At 39.2% G+C, this 12,517-nt stretch overlaps 1 protein-coding gene across 6 annotated transcripts in view; it reads left to right on the plus strand.

Annotated features, from left to right (window-relative positions):
* The window catches only part of STAMBPL1 (STAM binding protein like 1), a 41,560-nt gene that overhangs the window by 23,902 nt on the left and 5,141 nt on the right, over positions 1-12,517 (plus strand). For 4 of the 6 annotated variants that reach the window (XM_048857173.2, XM_048857172.2, XM_048857171.2 and 1 more), the window contains 7 exons: positions 929-1,004; positions 2,589-2,684; positions 4,442-4,796; positions 5,387-5,511; positions 6,632-6,838; positions 8,945-9,057; positions 12,211-12,310. In XM_048857173.2, the coding sequence (XP_048713130.2) occupies positions 929-1,004; positions 2,589-2,684; positions 4,442-4,796; positions 5,387-5,511; positions 6,632-6,838; positions 8,945-9,057; positions 12,211-12,310 (1,072 nt within the window). The remainder of the gene's footprint in view (positions 1-928; positions 1,005-2,588; positions 2,685-4,441; positions 4,797-5,386; positions 5,512-6,631; positions 6,839-8,944; positions 9,058-12,210; positions 12,311-12,517) is intronic. The other 2 variants (XM_048857174.2, XR_007357540.2) reach the window with 2 other exon arrangements.

Below are 12,517 nucleotides of genomic sequence, written 5' to 3' on the forward strand. Positions count from 1 at the left end.
GACAGTCAGGCTGTAGAACTTTAAAAAAAGTTAAATATATAATAATGGGCGGCTGGGGGGTTTCCCTCACTTTGGTATCCTGTTTGTTTGTTCAGACATTGTTGCATTTGTTTGTTGCTTGTTTTTAAACAAACACATGCAACTTTTGTGAACAAAGAAGGCCAGGAAATTTCCAGTCTTGAAGGTGAACTTTTCAGAAAGCTATGGGTGGCTGTAAACAGAGGTATCCAGTGTGCATCCTACGTGCACAATAGTGATTGATTCTGCCTGTTCTATAAAATAATTTGTTTCACCTTGTAGCACAGGTTGGTGTGGTCAGAAGTAGGCTGCAGTAATGCATGTCAGTATGACATGCATGACTTCACATGAAGTCTCTACAGAGACTTCCTCTGTTGGCAGCCTTCTCTCTTAGACTTTTGCCATGTTATCATTATTATTATTTACATGGCAGTAGCTCGTGAAAGTTGCAATCCATGAACAATCATAGAATAAAGGACATTCACTGGCCTGAAGACCTTAAATAAGACAAGACCTAACAAGTGTGTTCAGAGTGAAAAGGGGATGGAAGGACAAGGGTGATGCTGATAAGATCTGGTTACAAAGGCTAGCTTGTGCCCAGCATGGTGATTTCTGGTGCCATGTGTTAGTTAGTCCTGCTATTACCCTTTGCTACTAAAGAACAAGGAAAAGTGCATCCAGCTACAGAAAATAATATTGTGGGGGTTAAGATTTGTGTTATGTAAATCAGTGCTGGAATTTCAGTGACATGGTTTAAACCTGTGAAAGCATAGAAAACTGCTATAAATCAAATTGGAATGTAGTGTTCAACTTCTGTGATATGCAAAACTTGTTTTCCTCCCAACATAAAAGCTGTTGTGGATCTTCCTTTGGCTAACAAGGGGGGAAATGTGTGTGTTTAATTTTCTAGCTTATTTGTAGAAAAGCTGCCCAGTCACCGAGACTATCAGCAATGTTCAGTACCAGAAAAACAGGATATCATGAAGGTAGGTTTGCTTTTTCCTGGCATTGCTCTCTCAGTAACTAAATTGTTCTTTCCCCAGAACTAACAAATACTTACGGAACCAACCAAGACTAAGTTCTTTTAACTAACTCCATTAGCAACAAAGTTTAATTTCAGTTTACTAACTTGATCATTGCTGGGATTCTAATTGCAACTCCTAAAATGTGAATTAATTGGTATCGCTGAACAGAGCCAATAGTATATGGATTGTTTGACACTTAGTTAAATCTGTTTCTAAAGGATACATATATTTTAAACACCTTAATTTAAAAGCATTTAGGATATCATCCTGCTTCCATTTAAATGAATGACCCTTGACTTCTGAGTGCCGGAGGGACGTTTGGAATTATTAGTGTACTGTATATTATCTGCTTAACGTGCTGATAAGCCAAAGTATTTTCTGCTTTCTTTAACACTAAAATATGTACTCCATTTCCTTTTAATGTTTTTCCCAATTTCTCCAGTACTATATTGGTTTCATCATTGCTTTAATTAATGGATGAACTTTTTAAATAGTTCCCTCCTCAGTTTAAAACACCTGAAATTATCCATTGATATTCACTGAAATATGGAAAACTGTCTCTTCTAGCAAAACATTGTGCCTCATGCTGCCATTCCACAGTGCATTCCAAGTGATTCCAGAAGGGGACAGCTGCTTTCTGGTGCATGTGTGCTGTGACAGGCAATAGCACCTGTGCACTGGTTTGTATATACTCAGATTCATCTGGCAAAATGCTACACTGATGTTAAATTTTCCAGTTTGAATTATTTAAACACCCCAATAACTACGGGCCCAAGCTATTGAACACAATAGCTTATGTGAGTAAAGCTAAGCAAGTATGTAAAGTGCCATGTGATTGAGGTCTACCATTGTAAGTTTAATACATTTAATAGGGTCTCTTTTGAGGCTTGGTCCACATAATTTTCTTCCGATTCTTATTCTGCCTTGGGCCTTAAATCAGGAAAGCATCCCTATTCAGGAGAGGTGCCCAAGCACGTGCTTAAATTCTGTTAATCAATGGGATTAAGTACATGCTTAAGTACTTTAGTTAAGGTCTTGAAACATGTAATATCAAAGACCCCATTCCTGCAGTAAACTCTCCACAGGCAGAACTCCACATCTGAGTGGAGCCCCACCTAGGCTCATCCCAGATAGCTTGTTGCAGGATCTGGGCCAAAGCTGATCTAAAACCTAGAAATAAACGTAATCTGAGCCAGTAATGCCGTTTGTCACATGTAATTTGTGCCTCACAGAGGCATCAGACTGGTTGGAAAAGTGATTTTTCTTTTCTACAAGAAATCTGTTGGCCAGATCTCAGCTGGTGTAAACTGGCATAGCTTCAATGGACTGTGCCAACTGATAACAGCTACAGACATGGCTTTATGTATTTGACATGCCTGTAATTTAGTATTTTTAACTTTGTTTTGAAATGATTGACTTTTTAAATCTGCATTCCAGCTGATTTTCCTTCCCAGCTAATTTGTTTGTTTGTTTGTTTCAAAGGCAGGAAATCAGTTTTACGGTTTTTTTTATTTCTCCTCCCCTTCCCCCACCCCTTCCCAAAAGAAACTGAAAGAGGTTGCATTTCCAAGGACAGATGAATTGAAGAAGGATCTTTTAAAGAAATATAACGCAGAATACCAAGAATATATGCAAGACAAAGTAAGTCTTATCTGAATTCACATTTAATTTTTAAAGCATTATTCATATGAATGTTTACTGATTTAATCAGTTAGTTATAAATATTACATAATCAACATTCAAATAAAAAAGCAGTTGTATGAGAAAAACATCTAAATTTTACTATTGTTTAGGCACTATTAGAAACTGTGTCTTTTGAGCATCTAATAAAGCATCCGATGCAGTGAGCTGTAGCTCACGAAAGCTTATGCTCCAATAAATTGGTTAGTCTCTAAGGTGCCACAAGTCCTCCTTTTCTTTTTAATAAAGCAGTGTATTTTAAAATAAGTGGTGTAGATGTGTGGTTATTTAGAAATAAATATGTAAATATTTTAGCATTTACTTAATAGAAATGCTTAATGTCTTTATCTATTGTAGAAAAAGCCTCTATTGCAGGTTGGTACAGTTTGGTTAATGCTATTTTATTTGATAAATTCAGATACTGTACTAATGAGTATTTGAATTGGCCCCTTTTCCCTGAAGAAAAAGCAAAATTAGACCACAACACAACTAGTATTCCCTTGAACTCTGACATCCATCAAGGCATTGTGAAAGGTACAAAATTAGGCTAGGTTCTGGTTGACTCGTGGGTGTATTTAAGTAACTATTAAGGGCTGCATAGTCATATTCCCACTTTGTGTAATAAAGTCACTGAGAGTAGGATTTGTAGTTCAAAAGCTTGTAATGGAAAGAGGTAGAAGAAGTAAGGAACACTGTTCTTTCTCCCACAGAGCGTCTCCTGGAATTTGGAACAAGAATCCATGTTCCCATTTATGATTTGTTTGCGAGGTTTTGTTTTGTTTTGTTTGTTGGTTATTGATTAAGTATCTATATTTTAACTGGCTTCTGACAGTTTGTGTTGCTATCTCTTTAACAGAAGTGGTGAAGGAATGTTGGAACCTGAAGGTTCCCTGCAGTTTGTGGAATAGCAGTTGGTGTTGGGCAGCTGGAGGGAGATGAGAGTACAGTGAGGACCTACTGTGACCGAGAGAGAACAATAAGTAGTGTGGAAAAATCCATACAATGCAAGGTTAAGGGCTGATCTCCACTGAAAACTTATATTGGCATAGCTCCACACCCCTGAGAGACGTAGCTATGATGACCTATCGCCTGGTGTAGACAGTACTAGTCAACGGAAGAATTCTTCCATCAGCATAGCAACTGCCTCCTGGGGAGGTGGATTAACTGCTGCGATGGGAGAACCCCCCCTGTCATTGTAGTGAGTGTCTGTGCAGCGGTTTAAGTGTAGACATACCCGGAAGCAGTCCAAGGGAAAATGAAGTAAGTGAAGAAAGGAAGAGGGCAGGAGAAGGTGTGAGAGAGAGAACTGTGCTGTGAAATCCACTTGAAGATAGATTTGTCCTTGATGACAAAGACTTGTTTGTGCCTTCTCCCTTTACTCCCCTATTCATAAAATGACTTTTTTAGACTATAATTATTTCTGCTAAAATATAAGGGTGTCAAGGGCAAATACTATTAATACTGAGGTAAATGCATAATGTATCAGGGGTGTGCAGAATGGGAGATCTCTGTCCTCTACCCCTAAGTACATCGTGTTTATTATTTTAGAGCACTTCTGTGGGCACAATTGTATTGGGCAATGTGGCTAACGTATTCCAAACAGTGTCATTATTGTCTGATAATAACTGGTAATCAGTTTGCTAGCTTTCCCCTCATGATTTTGTGACTCTTTTAACATCGTCTAAAGGATCTGACCACTTTATTTACATACTTTGCAGAACAAGTGTAAAGCTGAATTCTTAAAGAAACTGGAGCAGCAGAGGCTGATAGAAGCAGAAAAGAAGAGAATTGCACAGATGCGACAACAGCAGCTTGAAACGGAGCAGTTTCAGTTCTTTGAAGATCAGCTTAAGAAGCAAGAACTAGCCCGAGATCAGAAAATTAAAGAGAATATGGTTATGTCTGAGCAGATTGATGGAAGTGTGTTGTCTTGCATTTCTATGCATCAGAATAACTCCTTATCTACCACATTTTCTGAGAAAGCCAGTAAGAGTGATGCCTCTGTTTCTGCTGGACAATCTCCTCCAGTAAACCAGGCCTTAAATCCAGCAGCCACTTTAAGCACTGTTCAGAGTAAGTGTTCAGTGGAGCTGTAATGCTCCTCTGCATCTCCTAACATACTATATGATATCGACCTGCATGTGTGTATTTCATTGTAGCTTTCTCTGACATGGAGGACCAAATGTTCCTGGAATGTTTGTGTGTCTGTACACTACCCTTTGTTTTCTCACCTAAAATGGATACGTACATCTGAGATTACCCATTTCACACCTACAAGTTCCTAGGCCTGCAGACTACAGACCCAATTGCTTCCATTGAATTAAATGGGAATTTTGCCATTAACTCCATGGGAGCAGGCCCAGGCCCACTGTGGTTGCATTTTTAGAGTTCTTCTGAAAATTTGGACCAGGAAGTAGTGCTAGTTCACTGCCTTAGTGAATGCAATCCAGTTAACATTCTGTGTATTCTTCAATGTACATTTAATAGAAGAAAGGTTATACTCTGTAAAGTTCTATATTATTCTGACAAAAACTTCTTTGCGGCAAGTATGGCACTCCGGATGTAAGTCAGTTCAGTTGATCTCTTAACTGTGTAAACCTGTTACGTTAGAAAATTTTGCACTGAAGACTAAATTATAAATGCCCTTTCTCCTCGTTTATTAGATCAAATGGCTGAAGCACTCCGAGGTGTAGTTTTACCCACAGATCTTTGTCACAAATTTCTGCTGCTAGCAGAGGCAAATACAGTAAGAGGAATAGAGACATGTGGAATTCTCTGCGGAAAACTGGTACAGTTGAACCTTCACATTTGTACGGGGAAGGCATTTTTGATAGTACTGTATTTTCCTGTAATGAACTGATATCAAAGCAAAAACAGATCTGAAGTGCAAGGGCTAGTCTACACTACCTTGCTACATTGGCACAGCTGCACCGATGCAACTGCACCGCTGTAACGCACCTGGTGAAGATACACTGTTGACGGGAGAGCGCTCTTCCATCAGCATAATTACTCCACCTCAACGAGAGGTGAAATCTGTGTTGGCAGGAGAATGTCACTCAGGTGGGTGGCTTTTTCACACCCCTGAGTGACATAACATACATTGACTTAATCAGTAGTAGAGACAAGCCCTCCATGTGTAATGTAAGTAACTTTATAAAATAATCTTATGGCTCTGTTAGGCTATCTTATTGAATTGTGGTCTGCTGTTTGCATTGTTACAGACCTATTTGATCTTAATTCTCCATAGTTATTGTGGTCATGTACTGTTATTAAGCTGTACACTTAACCTCCATTACAGGATTTTTCAAGAACATTCCCTGGTATTCATCAAACAAAATGAGGTTTAGTTACAGGAAAACTGGATATTAAAAATGTTAAAAGCTATTGGTGGGTGTTATCAAATTCTAAAAAAATCCACCCCTGTCAGCAAATAAAACAAAAATCACTGCTGTTTGTTTTTACCTATATCCTAGATAATGTTCAGTGGTCAGTTAGCTAACTTTCCAGCAGTACTTAATTATCAGATTGTTCCCAGAGCAGTGGGGATAGCACCACTGATGCTGATACACAGACATGCAAGAACAAAGAAGTTCAAAGTGGATATCAAAGTGCATTAGACACACATAAAAACCAAGAATAATAAAAACAGGGACGCATGTTGTGTTTCCAAGCTTCAAAGAAAGTAATTGTATTTTTACATCCCTTGCTTTCATTCTTAACAGACATCATCTCTTCTTTTAACATTTTTCTGTGCATACACATTTCAAATACGTTTGTTGCTTCTCTGTCTATTGCTGTGATGAAATACTGGCCAGATTCTTAGCTAGTGTAAACTGGCATAGTTTAATTGAACTCAGTGGGACTAATGCAACTTATAGCAGCTGAGGATCTGACCCTTTTCTCCTCAGATTCATGTTCAGCATTTGTTCATTAGAAGACCATTAATTCAAGTCATCTTCCTACCATGTGTTTTACAGACACATAATGAATTTACTATTACCCATGTAATAGTGCCAAAGCAGTCTGCAGGACCGGATTACTGCGACATGGAGAATGTGGAAGAATTATTCAGCGTTCAGGATCAACACGCTCTCCTCACTTTGGGTTGGATCCATGTACGTATGCCTTGTGGATGTTGACTTCTCTGTATTGGCTAGATAGGATATACAGAACCAGCACTGGAAAACCCAGTTTAAAGAAATAATTTGCATGATTTAAACTAATTTTCTCTCTCAATTTTTGTGCTGGTGACCTGATTTGACATAAATGTCATCCCCTGATACAAGCTGTTCTTTATTTCTAGAAAGCTGTAAAGTGTTTCATTGATACAGTGGGCCCAGTTTTGCCCATGCAACTTCTATTCAAGACGATAGGAGCTGTCTGTCTGTTGGCAGAATTTGACCCAAAATTCTTTTTCACATATACCTCATTCAATACCATTTACATGTCTGACATGTATCCTCAAAAAGGAAAAGAGCCAGAGACTTCATAAAGTCCACTAGGACTTTGCTATTGATTTTATATGGAATGCACTCAGCTGCTACAGTGATGGACAGCAATTTAAAATCCTAATGTATACAAGATAGAATTCAGTGCAGAATTTGGCCCATTTGTATTAGATACACCCCGTTTCTAAAACCATTACTTGTAGGTTTTCAAACTGCAGTTTGGATCAAGCAGTTTTGAGCATTGAGAGTTTATTCCAGGCATGGTGAGAAGGAAGAGTTGTGAAATAAATATTAAAAAGTAGAGTACTTGACTGAGTATGTTACATAATTTTCTTTAAAAATCAGTAGTGAAGATTTTTTTTAAGATAGGAAATGTGACAAAAAGAAACCTGCTTGCAAAAGAAACTTGAGGCTCTGTTTTGTTAGATGATTTTAGATTTTTTTTCAATTGCAAATTTGGCTAATCTTGTAGTCCATGAAATTATAAAATGAAACACTAAACATAAATATGTGTAGAAATGAGTAAATCAGCTCAAACGTGAACTTCCAAGACTTAGTGCATTAATGACTAAGATCATAAATGGTGAAGTAATGCCTGACCTCTTTGGAGTTCAGGGGCCTGATTCTGATCTCACCGATACCACTGTAAATCGGGAATAACTCCCCTGAAAGGCAGAGCATCTGAGATCAGAATTGCACCTCAGATATATAAATCACCACTTTGTATAGCTGGTCAGGAATTTTTTGTCTATACTTTTTTGTTGTTGGAAAGTGCTGATTTGTCAAAACTGAAACTTCTTGGGGAATGGTCGGTTCTGATGAATTTCCCATTTTGAAAAAATTTTTTATCAAAGTTTTTTAAAGTTTTTGAAACATTCCACTTTGACTTTTTCTAAGAAAAGTTCAGTTTTTCCTTTTGGAGTAACTTTTTGTTTAGAAATTTTAATTTATAGTATAAAAATTGTTAAATGGAAACAAAACATTTTGAAATATCAGAACAAAACATTTCAATTGAACTGAACTGAATAATTTTGGTGAGTTGCAGTTGTCAAACATTTTTGAGATTTCAATTTTTGGTCCTGATTTGGGTCAGGATTTTTTTTTTTTAACTTGAAAATTTTCCTGGGACAGGAAAATGGTTTACTGGGGCCACCCAGCTCTGTCAATTTTATATTAAATCCATGTTTGCATTGGAACCAAAGACAGTGATGTAATGTGAACACCATGTAAAATTTCAACCTGCTTCATGCTTCCATTTTCTTATAGGTGGTGTTTCACTTTTTACCGTCTAGTGACAGTTACTTTCAATTATGTTCTAATTTTTACTTTCTACTTGATATGGATGGTGTATGATCCCACTCTTAGGGATTTTGGACAATTAATTTGAGTCCTTTGATCTCGGTCTGCCATCTTATTATACCCACACTTGCCTTTTCAATCTAGATTTGTTTCCTTTCATAAGAACATTAATCTGATATTCAGAAGAGTTTAAAATTGTTTTTGTAAGCCTTCATACACCTGGCATTAGGGATTTACTCCTGACACTGTAGCGTTTAGCTTTTGCATTGTTGAGTCATTCATGAAAATTATCCTCAGAGGTATGTTGTGCCACGGAAAAGTTAAGGTTTAGTAGCAAATAATAAAAACTGAATCTGGGGAAAATGCTAACACCTTCTCTTGTTACAAAATCCTGTTTCTTCTTGAATGGATTTTTGACCTTGACTTGACTAAGAAATACTTTCACTATGCAGAGCTTTCCCTTTCTTTTTGTAGACGCATCCAACACAAACTGCATTCTTATCCAGTGTTGATCTTCATACTCATTGTTCTTATCAGCTAATGTTACCAGAGGCTATTGCAATTGTTTGTTCACCAAAACATAATGAGTGAGTTCTGTTTTTTCTAAGTAATGTTTAGCTATCTCTCCCAGCCTGCTATCTTAAAACTAGATCACCTGCAAAACAGCATCTGAATGTCAGCTAAGGTGAAGGAGATAAAAGGTTGTAGTATATATGTGTGGGTTTTTTTCCTTGTGTTCTAAATTGATCGTGGCTTGCATTCCAGTAAGCCTGTGTGTGCAGTGTTATTTGACGTCACCTTGTCTCATATTTAATTTTAAAATTCTGTAAATGGCGATGCTCCGCTCCACTTGGTAGGTGTGACCGCATTTGACTGTGGTAGTTCTAGGCTTCATGGATCTCATTGTCAGGTGTCTCACAGAATCCAAACTGCACTCTTCTAAGTGAAGAAGGTGGATGGTGTAGGATTTTTAGCTTGTTCTTAGTGGAAAACACTGACCTGATGGGAGGTTAGAGATAAGTCACGCTTTATATTAAGGTTCTGTTTTACCAATGGTTTATAAAGTACAAATAAATGACTAAAAGCTGTTTACAGTACATTTGTTACAGGCCAAATTTGTAAAGATATGTTAGCATTTCTCCTCTCAGCGTTACAGGGCCTAAGATCTGGTTTCACAAGGGGTTAGGCATTGCAATGTTGAGTGTTGCAACATGTAACTCCATGGTGCCCGGCCCCCTAGTGGAATTCAGAGACCAAAGTTGGATATCCAGGCTCCCCAGGAGGTGAATTAGGCATTAAGAAAGGGATTCTCAGAAGCCAGCAAACTGAGCTGGGAGCCACCTAAGACACCCAGGAGTGAAATACAAAAGAAAGGGCAGGGCTCAGGGCCCAGATCCACCTGCATCTGGCCTGTGCCAGCAGGGCTTGGGCTAAGAGGCTGTTTAAGTACAGTGTAGACGTTTGGGCTCGGTCTCAGGCTGCAGCCCAGGCTCTGGGACTCTCCTACCTCACAGGTTCCTAGAGCCTGGGCTGTAGCCTGAGCCTGAACTTCTACACCACAATTAAATAGCCCCTTAGCCTGAGCTCCAGGAGCCTGAGTCAGCTGGCACAGGTCAGCTGCAGATGGCTAATTGCAGAGTATATGTACTCCTGGGTGCCAGAGGCTCCTGTCTGTGCTCCAGATTCACAGGCTTGACCCCTCTCCTGGAGTTAGGTGCCTAAGAATGGTCAGCCTTTTCTAGCAAAAACAAGAGTAAGGACCTTCCAACCCCCGCTGATGATAGTTCATACCCAGGGGTAAGGGTGTTCACTTGGGATGTGGGAGACCTGTTTTCTAATGCCTGCTCTGCCTGATGTGGAGTAGGTCTCCCATGTTCCAGGTGCATGTCGTAACCAAGTTATTTCGTATTCTAGGGCCCCCTTAGAAACAGCATGAGTGCAAGAGACTGAGACTATGTATCCCACTGATTAGGGCACACACCTGGGATTTTGGACAGTCAATTTCAAGTCCCTGCTCCAATGAATATGTAATTATTTATACAAAGTATAACAGCTCCAACAGGAGCCATTGAGTGATACCTGCCTCAGAATAACGTGAAGTTTAGGGCACTCCCTTTTGAGGTGGGAGAGCTGGGTTCAAGTTCCTGTTCCAAATCAGGCCAAGTGGGGATTGCAACCTGGGTCTCCCACATCCTAGGGGAATAACCTACTCTCTGAGCTATGGGGTATTCTGGGGCACCCGTGTATGCCAGCCAGCCCTGAAAATTCCTGGCTCTCTTTTGTGCAAGTTGAGTATATTGTAGCACACCTACCGAATTGGGCCCTGCAAGTGAGATAGGCAGGGGAACACCTACTTTGAGAATCCCACCAGCCAGGGCTCAGGCAGGAGCAGCTTGTGAGCTGTGGGGTGCCTTCAGGATTTAGGAGTCTTGGCACATGCCTACCAGCAGAAATGAAGGTACCTTCAGGTCAGTGGTGGTTTTGTGAATGCCAGTGGTACCTAAATGTTGAACTTAGGTGCCTAACTTCCTCTATAGGCACCTGTGTCCCCTTAGTGAATCTAACCCTTAGGAAATACTGAGTGGAGCAATGCCTACATGCTTTTAAAAAGAGGCATATGGAGCAGGTCAATAGATTGCTTGTAATCGTGGCTTATAAACATCTATACTACCTTCTACTGCTATGCTTGTAACATCTATTGCACATCTTACTCATGTCTGTAACATTTATTAATCTGTTATTAACCCTTTATAAACAATTCATAAATAGAATCTTAAAGGTGACCATGATAAAAAAGCACATGTATGTAATCACTAGCAATGCAGTTGTACCCAGGAGTTGCATGTTATCTTAACTGACAGCAGCTAAAGGAATGCAACCAGCATACACATTCTGTCTCCACATAGCCCCTACATGTGGCAAAGGTATAGCTCTCTGGAACCCCCGTGCAAAGCTGCCCCGTACAAGAAGCATCGCTGGCTATGATGGCTTCTGCGGTCCAGAAGTGGCAGTAACAACCTGGAACATGGCTGTGCCATGACCTGGGTAGTGGAGGGTAGGCAGGATTCTGTTTCTCCCCCTTTCCCTTCTCCTCCAGTACATGTAGTAGGGCCGCATACCACACCAATCTACATGGGCTTTGGGCAGGGGATAAGACTTGGTCTTTCATTATTCTCCTCAGACTTACAAAAGTAATAGTCTTCAGCAAAAGTTTGTACAGCAGATGTGAAACGATGGGCCCAAAGCCTTCTGTAACAATTTTTCTAACTCAGTACTCAAAGGAGCAGCTGTTCCTCACCTGAGTAGTACTGCTGACTTCAGTGAGTAGGGACTAATCATTGAGTAAGAGTTTTTATATAGGACCAGCCCCTCCACTTGTATTTCTGATGGTCTGTTTTTTATTCAGTTTTAGGAACATTAATCAAAGTGAATTGATTTGTAGTCAGGTAACTCTTTGTTCTTCTGTAGAATTTCTTTTTTACTAGTAATAAAGACTCAAAGCAGAGTATAGATCAACTCTATCTGGCAGGATATTTTCTACTTCATAGACTCATAGCTTTTAATGCCAGAAAGGACCATTTTATTATCTTATCTGATTTCCTGTACATAAGAGACCATTAAATTTCACCCACTTACTCTGTATTGAACCCAGTAACTTGTGTTTGATTGACTAATGCTTGTTTGAACCAAGTTCTTTTAATGCTACAAACTTTAAGTCAGTTTTGTTCTTTGCTTTCCAGCACTGGGATCTTCAGACTTACTAATGCTGGCATGCTTGAAGTTTCTGCTTGTAAAAAGAAGGGGTTTCACCCACACACTAAGGAGCCTAGACTATTTAATGTAGGTATATTACTTTTAAAATATTCTTAACATATTCCAAAAAAATAGTCAAAGATGTGATCATTGTAATCGTCTAGTGAGACTTCCTGTATAATATAGGCCATAGCACTTCCCAGAATTAATTCCTGTTTGAACCAGAGCATATCTTCCAGAAAAATATCAGTCCCTTCAAATTCTCACCAGTGCCTGTGCTGCAAGCAGAAGTTA

This window comes from Caretta caretta, chromosome 7 (genome assembly GCF_965140235.1).
Source record: "Caretta caretta isolate rCarCar2 chromosome 7, rCarCar1.hap1, whole genome shotgun sequence".
NCBI classification, from domain to species: Eukaryota; Metazoa; Chordata; order Testudines; family Cheloniidae; genus Caretta; species Caretta caretta.